At 43.9% G+C, this 15,334-nt stretch overlaps 1 protein-coding gene across 2 annotated transcripts in view; it reads left to right on the top strand.

Moving 5' to 3' along the window:
* Positions 1-15,334, top strand: part of LOC111833093 (SLIT-ROBO Rho GTPase-activating protein 3) — a 90,660-nt gene that overhangs the window by 48,853 nt on the left and 26,473 nt on the right. For both annotated transcript variants that reach the window (XM_072714952.1, XM_072714951.1), the window contains exons 4-9: positions 3,306-3,368; positions 9,364-9,549; positions 10,700-10,828; positions 11,386-11,607; positions 14,094-14,195; positions 15,081-15,278. In XM_072714952.1, coding sequence (XP_072571053.1) covers positions 3,306-3,368; positions 9,364-9,549; positions 10,700-10,828; positions 11,386-11,607; positions 14,094-14,195; positions 15,081-15,278 — 900 coding nt within the window. The remainder of the gene's footprint in view (positions 1-3,305; positions 3,369-9,363; positions 9,550-10,699; positions 10,829-11,385; positions 11,608-14,093; positions 14,196-15,080; positions 15,279-15,334) is intronic.

Here is a 15,334-nt window from a genome sequence, read left to right as displayed (position 1 = left end):
TATAGCTGGTTATAAAACAAAGCACCTTGACTGCTGAGCTTGATGATATATTGATTTGCTTTACAGTCAGAGATGATTTATGAGCCAAAAGGAGCGGTACAGCAAAGTATCCTGGTGCACGGCATCTGCTAAGCACTGATGTATTGCTCTTTGTGATCGACTGAAGCCTCTTAATGCGCAATAAGGATTTAAGTGTTAACATTTGGCAGTGGTTCTTTTACACTAGCAGGAGAGATTTTTTAACATTGTTTTTTTTTAGTTGGTGGCAAAAGGAACTGAAAGGAAACGAACAGGGAAACGAAGAGGCAGCAGAATGCTGAACATTTCACCCTAAGGTGGCATCTCACTCGAACGCCAGCTCTCTGCTGTGATCCACGGCTGGATCATTATGCCCCTTAAATGATGACCAAGAGTGACATTTTTTTTTTTAAATACTAAGCAAATCATACACTGAAAACAAGCCATGGCTTGTTTTTGTTGCTTACTTCCTGTTTTTTAAAAAAACACAAGGATATGTAGCAATCTAGACCTTATGTCACATATTCCATATTTGCTACATCTATGTTCTGTATTGTATGCATTTTAGAAAAGCACTATATAAAATAAATGTATTATTATTATTATTAATATCTGAAAAATGTTAACTCAAGCATTCACTGTAATACAATTACAAGGTTTTTCTTACTCAAAAAGGTTATTTATATGTACTTCCTTCCATATAAATAAATATTGATTGTTCAGGTACTTATACAAAGTGTGTCAAGGGAAAATTAGGGTTTGTTGGTCATCATCTAATCCAGCGACTTTTTGCTGGTTGCTTTTGACCACATAGAGGGAACTGCATGGCAATAGCTTTTTGACCTTTAAAGGCACTGTCTTCTAAAATTACTCAATAATTGTAATAAGAGAAGGGACCTTGGGGGAGATAATTAAATAAGGATGTAATTTTTAGTGGCCATTTGAAACAAAGGTGCCTTTTAGCTGGAGCTGGCACAATGGTCATTTTTCTGGTTTGATCCCAATATTTAAATTTTGAGTATCTGCTGATACCAATATCAAGCTGATATTTTTCCCCTTTATCAACTAGTAAGCATTAAATTAGACATTTGTTGTAGCTGCATGGTTTGAGTACGGCAAGAATAGGAAAATATAATGATCATGTTGCTCAAACAAAAGCTTTCTCACTATGCTTCAGGAAGAAATCCACGGCCAACAAGATCTACACAAGTCTGCCTCTTTGTTTTATTCAGTAACAACTATCACAGAAAAAAACAGAAATACAATATCTTCATAAAGAAATCAATCATAAAATAGCACACATAAGTCTCTGATACAAAATAGACAGTGGAGCACAGATAAAACTTTTAAGTAGTAGTTAACCACATTTTAGAAAGAATACAATTCTGACGACATCTAGTTTGTGTAAATGTTACTGTGTTCAGACAGTAGTCTTACAAACACTGGACTCTGCAGTTTTACTTTTTTCTTCCTTCGGTGTAACATACAGTTACCCCTTCACATTTGCGAGGGTTAGGGGCAGAAGGTCCCTGCAGCTGTGAAAATTTGCAAATAATAGGCACCCCATAATAGTCTGCTAGCCTGAACAATAACATAAAATGTCTGTTTATTGCCAATGTCTAAACAAACACTTGCATGTCAAATTACTTTGTCATTTCCTATTAGGTCCTTGTTATACTATAATCTCACCATTTAAATTATGCCCTTGTATATACAAAGTTTTCCACTGTACGCACTGGGAGCAAAATGTTTTGGACTCATTACTAATAAGGTAAAATTAACATCAACAAAAAGTTTAAAAGATAACTGCGAGAAATGCAAGATTCCACAATCTTTCAGCAAGCTCCAAAAATATTCCCATTCGATTGTTCACAACCAACTCACGAATAACAGCCGACAACACAGCTCCAACATACTTGCGTCGCTGAACAACTAGCCTCTTCTGTTCACAGTATTTCACGCTAAGGCTGCAAGAATGTCCATGATTTTTCGGGCTAGACCTAACTCCGATGGAACATTATATCGGTTTCTTACTACACTGCCACCTCATATGTGATCCAGGATTTTTTTTCCAATACAGACGCTCCTCTACTTATGAATGAGCTACGTTCCAAACAGCCGTTCATAACTTGAAATGTTCGTTATTCAACATTATTTTAAGGGTATATGCAAGTACAAAGAACTAGGATGCGCACGCTATGCTGCTGCACGGTGGGAGTAGCGGTCAGAAGTCGTACTACCCAGAATTATTGCGCAGAAAAAAACATTTATGTTGCGGACAGGAAACAAGAGGAACACGATTTGAACTTACAGTCCCTTTCGTTTGTATGTCTGAAAGTTCGTAAATTGAAAGTTTGTAAGTAGAAGTCTGTATACTGGTATGGATACTGATAGTAGGTATTGGATCAGTGCCATCCTACTTTTAAGTCAAGGAACCACACTTAACTCACTGGCAAAGGAAATCCATTTATATCTACATAAGTCACTTGACTCTTCCTGGTGACGGACAACACATGACGAGGGTTCCCTGCCAAAGAATGCCCCCTGGGTAACAGCTGAATCACCCTCGGTGCATTCTCTTTTTAGGCTCATTCCCTGTTTTCTTGTATGGTTCTTGTTGCTCTGACATTTGAGTTGCTGTGAAATGTGCATTGGGCTGTATGTGTGGATGTGTGACATTTAGGTATGACTCACAGCTTTCAGTCCATTCTGGTTGAGTTCTTTTTTAGTGAGAAGTCAAAAATATCATATTTACCTTTGCTGCTTAGTTTACGAACCACAGTCCTCTACACTATATATATATATTTATAACCGTATTTTTCTTCTTCTAAAAACAATGTGGCTAAATGTTTCTAATTAAAGCGTCATGCTAAACTCACTTTGTAAAAATTCTCTTTTTTGGTTAAGACATACAGTTACCCCAATTTTTTTCATTCATCGTATTTTCTCTAACTTGACTAAATCATGTTGATGTTTTCTTTTTCCCTGTTAGGTTAGAGGTTGTTGTGTAGTTGTGTAGCTCATGCTCCGATGCTGTTTACACATGGACCTCAGTATTCATTAGAAGCTCAGCCTAGCTGCTTTTATGCCTGGTTGACTCCTCGACAGCATGTATGTTTGTAATGTGCTATTTCCTTCAGTTTCATGTTGATTTGGACAAATGTGTCTGCGAAATGTGTTAAATGTAAATGCAGATATTCATGAGGAAATGCCATATGTTTGTCTGTAGTCAGATCTGACTGTGGCTTAATGCATCTCTGAACTGTCTTCTCCTCCTTGGTTTCCAGAGCAAGGACATCGGAATCCAAATGCATGAGGAGCTTGTGAAAGTGACCAATGAGCTCTACACTGTGAGTAAATGTGTCCCTCCTCCTCCCAGTCCTGACTCCTGACTGAATCTGTCCCTCCGTCTTTCCGCTTAGTCACAGATCTGTCCTTCTTTTTGTGCCTTGATGTATGAAAGCATGGAGGAGTGCTGTGGTACCACATCAGTGATGGCAGACTGAGCTATGGCTTCCTGGTGGGCCCAGTGCAGGTCCAATCAGCCCCCTCTGCTGCCCCAGCAGCTCCTGGAGCCGCAGTTGTAGCATGCCTGGCTCCTGTACTGGCACTCCTTTATTCTCTTGAGCTTACAGGGGCTCCTTTTCCTCTGCCTGTCACAGTGGTTTAAAGACCTACCCTCCCTGTCACAGTGGTTTAAAGGCCTACCCTCCCTGTCACAGTGGTTTGAAGGCCTACCCTCCCTGTCACAGTGGTTTAAAAGCCTATCCTCCCTGTCACAGTGGTTTAAAGGCCTACTCTCCAATAAACAGCCCTGAAAGCCAAAATGAACAACAAGGCTCATGATCAAGCTTGCAGTTAACTAACAGCCGCTCGTTGCGCGAAGGACGTGTGGCTGCAGCCCTACCCATCTCTCACAGACTCAGAGCAGTGCAGCTACAGCAGTAGGCTAAGCATGCAGCAGGACCTGCCCAATCAGCATTACAGGCCTAAGGCTGGTCTCTGTCTGCCCAGCAGAAACGAAAGGGCACATTATGCTGGCTTTTTTCTGAATATCCTTAATTGAAGGAGACTCTGTACCCATTACTGGATGTCTTCCCAGCACTATCAGCAGTTCTTTTGCCTCTCAGAGAGCCCACTGTCGCAGAAAAGAGAGATTACTTATTCATTGGATGCAAGTAATCAAAGGACAGACTTTGGCTTAAAAAAAGTAAGCTGCCTGTGTCTACTTTTTCAGTAAAACCCTACGCTAAAGGGGGGAGAATGCTTTATGCTTCAAACTGAATCGCTATGCTGTCATGGATGGAGGACAAGCACTACAGTGTTTGAAATCCTCTGCTGTACTTTGATTAATTAGTTATATTAGTTATTTCCCTGTTGTTTAATATGATGGCTTTATTAAACTATTTATACATCACAGTTTACTTTTTTCAAATAAACAGGTACAACATTAATACTTGTGTTACAAAGTCATGCAAAAGCAGAACTCAGGGGAGTAGCCATTTCTAGTCAGACCTTGGGTTAGGCTTAGAGAACTGGATTATTACTGAAAACACAAATACCACAACCAACCAAATTAAGGTGGTGTCATATGGATGTTGGCATATGTCATATGTCTGTTTTGCAATTGATGGTCTAACCGCCTGTCCTGGTCTGGCAGGTGGGGGGACCTGCAGGTTATTCCAGCAGCATCAAGTACAAGGGTGGGGTGCCCATCACAGGGAGTGTTATCACTGTACCAACATTTCAAACTTACATATCATACCAAGAAAGTATTGAAATTCCATTCCTTTTCCTATACTTAACACAGTATATAATGTAACTCAATAATGTTTTGCAAAAACTAAAAAAAAAAAAAACCTACACATTTTATTGTCAGTCAAAGCATAATAATATTAAGTACAGTAGCAGCCATTGTATTCATGCTGTAATCCCTTTCAGAGATTTTCATAAGCGGTAAATAAACAATATTAAAAAATAGATGTTACTTTATATTATTATTAGTAGTAGTAGTAGTAGTAGTAGTAGTATCATGCATAATAGAACAGATATACAACAATGCTGTTGGTACACTAATCACAAAGTACGTACACTCATTACGGACAAGATTAGTATAATGGCATATCCTAGGAGGAAATGCACAAAGCACAAGGAGAACATGCAAACCGCAGGCGATGTGAGCTGGATTCAGACCCCCAGGCCTGGAGGAGTGACGCATCACCCAGTGCGTCTCCCATGCTTAGGCTCCTAGTTACTGACACTGCTTCCACACACACACCTCCTTGTAAGCCACCAGCAATACCTCACTAACTGAACATTGTGGAATTAGCTCTGATATCATTGTAACTCACTTACATGTCTGTTCCATCAGTTTAGCTAGAATTGCTTGCATTATACAGGGTTACATTATAATTGCAATATCAGGGTATAAAGCCATCCATCTGAGAAATAAAATGTGATATTTGAATACAGTGATAGTACATTTATAATTTAATTCTTTGTTGTAATGCCAGCAGCAGAAATTCTGATAAATTACTACGATGTGGCTTGTTTTATATGTAATTTTCAAAAGCGTGGATTGTTACAGGAAAAAAATGCAACGCAAGGTAGATGATGTAAGAATTAGAAAACTTGAGTTGGGAATAGCAGAAATATGAAAGGGCAGCAGCGGTGTGACTCAGAGAGTAAAAAGCACCCACCTCTGTTGTCCCTTGTGGCCTCATAATGGTAACTGTAAAGACCTAAAGTGCGAATGTGCTGGGAAATAGCAAGAATGAGAGAGCATGACAGGGAAGACCTGAAATATTATCAGCAACTGAAAGAACAAATCCTGCGTTCGATTATCTCTCTGAAAAATGTCACTTCCCGTTGGAAACACACCTCCTTTTCCACGTTGTCCTGCATTCGATTATTCTCTCCGAGTCGGATTCTGCGTTCGATTATTTCTCTCTGTTTCATGACATTTTCATCCGAGTTCCGACTCAGAGAGAAATAATCGAATGCAGGAAGAATTTTGTTGTCTGAGCTCAAACGGGAGATTGTCGGACGTGATGTCACTCACCTCGGAATTTCCAAGTTCCAAGAGAATCCAAAAATTGGATCCCGAGGCACATGGAATGCAGCATTTCTTGTCCGAGTTTCCCCTGTGACGTAATTTCAACATGGCGGCTTACACACTCAACAGAAATTCTATTTTATAAATCTTTTAAAGTGTTTATTTTGTTAAATGTACTTATAGTTATAAATGTAATTGCACGTGTTCAATATAAGAAATACCATATCATGACCGTACACAGTATCCTAACATGCAATATCAGATTTTTAACAGACTTGTTAGTGTCTTTGGTTTGTTTGCCTCTCGAAAAAAGAACATCGCTATGACTGTACTAAATTATTTTATAAAGCTTTTAATGTGGTTTGACTAGTTTGTGTTTCTTGTTTGTTTGTCTCTCGGAAAAAATAATCTCACTCCAAATGTGCTAAAAATATAAAGCAACAATACACAGCAACGTGTTCATGGAGGCAGCCATGTTTGTTCCGAGATGTGGTAGCTCGAACGGGAGCTTGTCGGACGTGATGTCACTTACCTCGGAATGTCGGAGTTCCGAGAGAAAAATGTCAGCCTTCTTGGTTTTATTGCTCTTTTTATTGGAGTTCACAGCACATTCCTCTCTCCGAATTTAGGCTCTGTGCTCTCCTCTCTCTGCAAACACGCTTTGTGTTTTCAGCACAGATAAGTTATGGAAATGAGGTGCTTAAGGTCCAGATCTCACACAGGTGCTTCTGGGTTCGCTGCTTTCTGTTTTGTGTGACACCCTGTCTTTTGTGATGTAGATCTCTGCTCCATTTTGTGTTTGACCCCAAATCTGACAGCAGGTGTAACGGCTCCATGAGGGTGTCACTGCTGGTGGAGACACCTGTGGTCCAATAGAAGGAAAGGGAGACAAGTTGTCCCACCAGAAACCTACACATTTACAATGAGAGGACTTTGGAGAGGGCACTGCTGCAGTCTGCAAACTCAAATTGCAGATAATATGGAGGCTAAATGCTGAAGATTTTAATTTCAAGTGTAGATTGTGTGACATGGGTATCACAGTTTAACATTTTCAAAAGTATTTGGATAGTCTACTTTTTGGTTGATTTTCTTTCCACCTATTGAACACCCTGATGCTGTTTTCCCAAGAAATGCCAGAATGCTGGCACAGTGAATCAGAGTTGCTAGGAGACCTTTATGTTCCTTCTGAGGAAGGGAACGACGGCTCATGAAATGGCTGCGTTGACCTAGTTTTTTTAACACAATTTCTACTCTGTAAGACTGGAGCAGAGTGGAATTAGGTGGAATTAAAAAATTTTTTTTGCCCTAAGTAAATATAGTTCAGATTTGTATTGTATTATTGCTTTAATGTAATATATCATCATTTGTAAATACTTAATAGACATTACCCTTCTGAATTTTCCCATACAAGTACACAAAACAGGTGCATTACCATAATTACAATTTTCATTGGACTCTTGGTCTAAACAATGACTGGCTTATTTAGGAATGTGGTTGTTATCATGATACAGACTTTCTCTATGGTATTTACTACAGGTGGTATGTTAGGGTTAGCTCTAGGACTCAAGGTATTTCCCAGAGAATGATGTGTACATTAAAGGCTGCTGGCAGCACAAAATACAGAAACATGCACAGACAGACAGTACAAGGCCCATGTTCAGATTAATAGATTTTTTTAGTGGCAAAATAGTCAAATTAACCAAAATTTCAGATACATGATGCATGGAGTCATACAGTGAGGTGAAATACCATCCTCATTGGTCATAGTTCATGAGTTATGAAGTCAGACCCTGTACAGGTTATGAGTTATGAGCCCAGACCCTGTATAGGCTATGAGTTATGAGTCCAGCCCCTGTGTATGTGAGTTATGAGCCTAGACTTTGTACAGGTTATGAATTATGAGACCAGACATTGCACAGGTTATGAATTATGAGCCCAGACTCTGTACAGGTTATGAGTTATGAGCCCAGAATCTGTACAGGTTTGAGTTATGAGTACAGGTTATGAGTTAAGGGTACAGACCCTGTGTAGGTGAGTTATGAGCCCAGACTCTGTACAGGTTATGAGTTATGAGCCCAGACCCTGTGTAGTTTATGAGTTATGAGTCCAGATCCTGTGTAGGTGAGTTATGAGCCCAGACTCTGTACAGGTTATGAGTTATGAGCCCAGACTCTGTATGCATTAGAGGGTTGCTGTAGGAGGAATGGGTGTAGGTTGGGCTGTCTAGTGGGTGGATGCACCCTGGACACCTACATGTTAATTGGAGCAGGAAGCTGCAGTTTCTGCACTGGGACATCTGGTATTGGAGTCTGGGGGAGATGGGGGCGGTTTAGAGTCTCTTAATAACAGTGGGGGAGGGGTGTGCATAGAAAAGGCCTTCATCTACATTTTAGGCGTGGGAGCCTGTGTGCTGAGATCTCAGTGTTTCTGTAGTGATTCGGGGGATGAGTTGATGGGGGGTGAATACGGACCCCACCTTAAAGTAAGACTGATTAATGGTGTGAAATGGATTAGAGGAAGAATGGCTTTGTGTTCTCGGCCCAGCACACAATGGGGGGGTGGGGGAGCCCTGCTCTGTGAGGCCCAGTATCAGGCCCGTTTTCTCCAGCCATCGTCCAGCTAGCATTTGCTGAGCATGTGGAGAGACGTGATACGGCTGAGCAGTAGAGCAGAAACTTCCCTGAGTGCTCATCGGGGGCTGGAGATGGGGGCTGGAGATGGGGGCAGGGCCTGGGGGAGAGCCAAGGGGCTAGAACAAGGCTTCGGGCTCTTATTACATCTGGCATCCCTGTTGAAAATATTGCATTTTATGACACACATTGAGCTAAATCAAGTAACGTCACCGGGAATCTCAAGGAGAGCCAATAATAACTCTGCCTGGCTTAAATTTATTTAACTTTTCTCCAAAGGTATGTACCGTTAAGAAAACAGGGTCAGTAAGTTCCTGGAGCAAGTGGGGGATAAGGGCCTTGCTCATAGGCCCAATGTTGAAATCACTCTGGCAACCATAGGGCTTGAACCAGGAACCTTCCGATCACAGGCCCCATGTCAGTATTCTGCCAGGCTGGTATAAGCAACATGCAGCTTTGTCTGGCATATTGACACACAGAAGGTCTTTCTGAAAGATCCTCACCTGCCCAGCAGTCATCAGTGTGCCGTACACTTTCAGAATGATGCCCCAGTATGGGGCAAAGCATTAGAGTGCAAAATAAGTAACGATGCCGAATACGCCCTAGTGTGACGACTTGCCTGTGATTTCATTGTCTCTCCATCCCACCCTCCTTCTCCAGGTGATGAAGACCTACCACATGTACCACACAGAGAGCCTCAGTGCAGAGAGCAAGCTGAAGGAGGCCGAGAAGCAGGAGGAGAAGCAATTCAGCAAGTCAGGAGACATCAATATCAACCTGCTGCGCCATGAAGACAGGCCCCAGAGGCGCAGCTCTGTGCGGAAGATGGAGAAGATGAAGGAGAAGGTGAGGCCTCTAGGGCAGTGCTGGGCTGTGGCTGCTGCTTGCATGAGGGTTAGCATGTAGAGTCCCTGTTAGGCCAGCAGGTGGAGTGGTGGTGCCTGACTGGCTGCTACAGTATGTGTAGGTGTCTGGATTTTCTTGAGCTCTTATGCCCTTGGAGCATCGGTCTCACGTTCTGAGGTGACTAGCTGATGATATTTGCACTGCTGTAGCTGATTGATACATGCATTTTTACCGTAATCATGTCCAAAAAATGCCCTGGCAGGAGTTTGAATGGCGGACCCCACTTCGCTAAGAGATGTTAAATAGGTGCAGCTCAACCAAATCTTTAATGGGAGAATAAGATTTGGGCTTCTAGGTCAATGACTGAACAATGATTGTAACCTCAGCAGATTGATCCATTATAAATCTGCCGAGTGACCTGGCAGGCTATGGTGATGAGGAGTTACAGTGAAGGAAATGTAGCAAAATGATGGCATACTATAGTCTCTCCACTGTACAGGATACACAGCCAATAAGAATAGCTGTCATTCTGACATTCAGGCAAATGAAGCATGTTCATAATAATCACATTTGTTTGACAAGCACCATACATCTGATCAACTATTGATAAATAATTTAGAATGTTTGGGTACCAACTGATTTCTGCATGTCCTTGCTTTAATGCAGGGTAGTTTATGAAGGATACTGTCTATTCCAGGAACAGTTTTGTTTCTTAAAAACTACTTATGAATTTTCAAAGGAGATCCCATAATTTCAGCATGTTTCAGCCCCATTTTCTGTCCATGATGTTCTGTCTTCCTTGAAAATGTTGGTGCACGCTGCTGTAGACTTGTGTTCTGGTGTGTTCCTTGAAGAGAATTAGCCACAGCAGCAGTTTTACTGTGAACATCTTTGCATTTAGCCCAGCCACATCGTCTGAAGCCGCTACAGATTGGCAGGAGACGCGTAGATGGCATCCCTTACGACGATTTTACCGTTGATTTTACCACCAATGATTTGTCATCTGTGCTGATGTTGTTGGTGTGCTTCCATGTGCAGAGACGTTGTCAGATAAATAATGTGTCACGAAATGGGAGAGTGGTGTTTGTTTACTGACGACTTTCCTTTTGATGTGCAACTCTTCCTCAACTCCCCCCCCCCCCCCCACCAGAGACAAGCCAAGTACTTTGAAAACAAGCTGAAATGCACCAAGGCGCGGAATGACTATCTGCTCAACCTGGCAGCGACAAACGCCGTTGTGGCAAAATATTACATCCATGACGTGTCTGACATGATAGATGTAAGTGCTGATAACTGTTGATATAGCTTGTCAGCATCTCGCCGTTTAATCCCCACAGTATATGGGGTTTGTAACGTAGAAGCACATGGTTCTCTATAAATTCACTGAATCTGTTTAGCAATCTGGAGGACCACATTACTAAGGACGCTTAACAAGAATTCTATATCCTTGGCACTCAAAAAGGTTTTAATAAAATAATATGACAGTTTGATTATAAGGCATTAATCTGTCCTCTTCAGACTTACTACCCTTCTGTAGGTTCTGAAGTATCATACCTTTGAACTGGGAATGTCGCATTTGTAAAGCTGCTTTTTTCTCCCTTAGATCTAATAGATTTAAATAACAAACTATAGCTGTTGCACATATGGCCTAAAATGTATCCCACTGCTGTCTGTATTACACACAGTTCCACTGGAAGTGTAGGATGTGACACACAGACATGGTTGTCTGTAAACTATGTTCTTGCTGCTGGGTGCGCCTGAATTTCCCCCTGGGATCAAAAAAATTATCTTAATGTTAATCTCAATCTTAACCTTAGTTTTACTTCCTCCTTGCAGTGCTGTGACCTAGGGTACCAAGCCAGTCTGGCCCGCGCCTTCAGGACATTCCTGTCAGCAGAGTATAACCTGGAAACCTCACGACATGAGGGCCTGGATATCATTGAGAATGCTGTGGACAACCTGGATGCTCGCAGTGACAAGCACAAGCTCATGGACATCTACAACCAGGTCTTCTGCCCGCCCATGCGCTTTGAGTACCTGCCCCACATGGGTGATGAGGTGAGCCTAAGCTCTTTCAAGTCATATATAACATGGCCAGTGGGTCAGCGTCCCCAGGTACAGTAGCCTGAATCGTCATAGCAGTGCTGGAGTAGAACTCTTACTGTATGAATAGTGTCTTGGAGAAATCTAAATGGCGGAAAACCATCTGTACCTGACTTCATAAGCATAATGAGTTGGCACAAACACTCTGAATGGCACTGGGCACATGTTATTGTTCTGTATCTGCATGCGAAACATGGTGAGAAGGTGGCAGCACCTTCATGCAGGTTCTGGTGCCTTGTATCTGCATGCGAAACATGGTGAGAAGGTGGCAGCACCCTCATGCAGGTTCTGGTGCCTTGTATCTGCATGAGAAACATGGTGAGAAGGTGGCAGCACCCTCATGCAGGTTCTGAGGCCTTGTATCTGCATGCGAAACATGGTGAGAAGGTGGCAGCACCCTCATGCAGGTTCTGAGGCCTTGTATCTGCATGCGAAACATGGTGAGAAGGTGGCAGCACCTTCATGCAGGTTCTGGTGCCTTGTATCTGCATGCGAAACATGGTGAGAAGGTGGCAGCACCCTCATGCAGGTTCTGAGGCCTTGTATCTGCATGCGAAACATGGTGAGAAGGTGGCAGCACCTTCATGCAGGTTCTGGTGCCTTGTATCTGCATGCGAAACATGGTGAGAAGGTGGCAGCACCTTCATGCAGGTTCTGGTGCCTTGTATCTGCATGCGAAACATGGTGAGAAGGTGGCAGCACCTTCATGCAGGTTCTGAGGCCTTGTATCTGCATGCGAAACATGGTGAGAAGGTGGCAGCACCTTCATGCAGGTTCTGGTGCCTTGTATCTGCATGCGAAACATGGTGAGAAGGTGGCAGCACCCTCATGCAGGTTCTGGTGCCTTGTATCTGCATGCGAAACATGGTGAGAAGGTGGCAGCACCCTCATGCAGGTTCTGGTGCCTTGTATCTGCATGCGAAACATGGTGAGAAGGTGGCAGCACCCTCATGCAGGTTCTGGTGCCTTGTATCTGCATGCGAAACATGGTGAGAAGGTGGCAGCACCTTCATGCAGGTTCTGGTGCCTTGTATCTGCATGCGAAACATGGTGAGAAGGTGGCAGCACCTTCATGCAGGTTCTGGTGCCTTGTATCTGCATGCGAAACATGGTGAGAAGGTGGCAGCACCCTCATGCAGGTTCTGGTGCCTTGTATCTGCATGCGAAACATGGTGAGAAGGTGGCAGCACCTTCATGCAGGTTCTGGTGCCTTGTATCTGCATGCGAAACATGGTGAGAAGGTGGCAGCACCCTCATGCAGGTTCTGGTGCCTTGTATCTGCATGAGAAACATGGTGAGAAGGTGGCAGCACCCTCATGCAGGTTCTGAGGCCTTGTATCTGCATGCGAAACATGGTGAGAAGGTGGCAGCACCCTCATGCAGGTTCTGAGGCCTTGTATCTGCATGCGAAACATGGTGAGAAGGTGGCAGCACCTTCATGCAGGTTCTGGTGCCTTGTATCTGCATGCGAAACATGGTGAGAAGGTGGCAGCACCTTCATGCAGGTTCTGGTGCCTTGTATCTGCATGCGAAACATGGTGAGAAGGTGGCAGCACCCTCATGCAGGTTCTGGTGCCTTGTATCTGCATGAGAAACATGGTGAGAAGGTGGCAGCACCCTCATGCAGGTTCTGAGGCCTTGTATCTGCATGCGAAACATGGTGAGAAGGTGGCAGCACCCTCATGCAGGTTCTGAGGCCTTGTATCTGCATGCGAAACATGGTGAGAAGGTGGCAGCACCTTCATGCAGGTTCTGGTGCCTTGTATCTGCATGCGAAACATGGTGAGAAGGTGGCAGCACCTTCATGCAGGTTCTGGTGCCTTGTATCTGCATGCGAAACATGGTGAGAAGGTGGCAGCACCTTCATGCAGGTTCTGAGGCCTTGTATCTGCATGCGAAACATGGTGAGAAGGTGGCAGCACCTTCATGCAGGTTCTGGTGCCTTGTATCTGCATGCGAAACATGGTGAGAAGGTGGCAGCACCCTCATGCAGGTTCTGGTGCCTTGTATCTGCATGCGAAACATGGTGAGAAGGTGGCAGCACCCTCATGCAGGTTCTGGTGCCTTGTATCTGCATGCGAAACATGGTGAGAAGGTGGCAGCACCCTCATGCAGGTTCTGGTGCCTTGTATCTGCATGCGAAACATGGTGAGAAGGTGGCAGCACCTTCATGCAGGTTCTGGTGCCTTGTATCTGCATGCGAAACATGGTGAGAAGGTGGCAGCACCTTCATGCAGGTTCTGGTGCCTTGTATCTGCATGCGAAACATGGTGAGAAGGTGGCAGCACCCTCATGCAGGTTCTGGTGCCTTGTATCTGCATGCGAAACATGGTGAGAAGGTGGCAGCACCCTCATGCAGGTTCTGGTGCCTTGTATCTGCATGCGAAACATGGTGAGAAAGTGGCAGCACCCTCATGCAGGTTCTGGTGCCTTGCCCGCAGGTGTGCCAGGTCAGCGCCCAGCAGCCCGTGCAGACTGAGCTGCTGATGCGGTACCACCAGCTGCAGTCCCGTCTCACCACGCTGAAGATTGAGAATGAGGAGGTGACGCCTATTCCTGAGCTGGCCAGGCAGCCAGTGTGTGTAGCGCAGGAGGTCTCCTTTGCCCCTCGAGTGTGTTTGTTACTGACCGTTGGGATTTGGTTTCATTTCACACATTGATATCCTTCCTAACGGTAAATGTATTCAGATGCTGGTAACAAAAGTAATACCTCTGCAGCCCACATTGATGTTGGGATAATTTTCTGTCTTATATCTGGCTGCTATTGGATGACCCGTGGCATCTTAGAAAAGTGATATATTAATATCTCTGTGAAACAATGAGGAGCCCAGAGCCATCGTAACCCCGAATCTTCGGGGTCTCCATTTGTAGCTGCTAGGCTGAGGAATGTGTCTTCCAAGGGTAGGCCTGTTTGCAGCCCAGGAGCCATCACTGCAGGCCCCTCAGGGTAAGCCTGTTTGCAGCCCAGGAGCCATCACTGCAGGCCCCTCAGGGTAGGCCTGTTTGCAGCCCAGGAGCCATCACTGCAGGGCCTTTAGGGCACAGAGTCAGGATGCTGAATTTTTCATGCACATATTTCTCTCAGTTTAATGCTACCTATGGAGTGGATAGAGCAGTACTAGGGTCTCCTTATGCATATAAAATCAGCTCAACAACAGCAGAAGTCAAAAGTTTTTGTTTTTGGTCATTGCTTGACCCTATTTATCATGTAGATGGAGCAATAATGATTTTGTTACTGGCTTTCAGTAATCTGTCATCATTCTTGGTATTACAGTGAGGAAGGGGGCTGTTCTGCAAACTGTGAGGGAGGTCTAGAATATTTATTTTGGGGTCAATGTAGCATGTTTGTCTGTCTGTCTGTCTGTCTATCTCTCTATTTATCTCTCGTTATTTTTTACTGACTGTATTTTATGGGTTTTCCTTCATAGGTGAGGAAGACGCTGGATGCCACCATGCAAACGCTGCAGGACATGCTGACGGTGGAAGACTTCGATGTGTCTGACGCATTCCAGCACAGCCGCTCCACCGAGTCCATAAAGTCTGCTGCCTCTGAGACCTACATGAGCAAGATGAATGTCGCAAAGCGCCGAGCCAATCAGCAGGAGACTGAAATCTTCTACTTCACGGTGAGCTGGAGTGTGCTGGGCTGGGGCACGGCATATTATTTTATTGATTTCTTTTG

The sequence above is a fragment of the Paramormyrops kingsleyae genome, chromosome 8 (assembly GCF_048594095.1).
Source record: "Paramormyrops kingsleyae isolate MSU_618 chromosome 8, PKINGS_0.4, whole genome shotgun sequence".
Lineage (NCBI taxonomy): Eukaryota > Metazoa > Chordata > Actinopteri > Osteoglossiformes > Mormyridae > Paramormyrops > Paramormyrops kingsleyae.
Note: the sequence above shows the minus strand (reverse complement) of the source record. Positions and strands in the feature narration are given on the sequence as shown.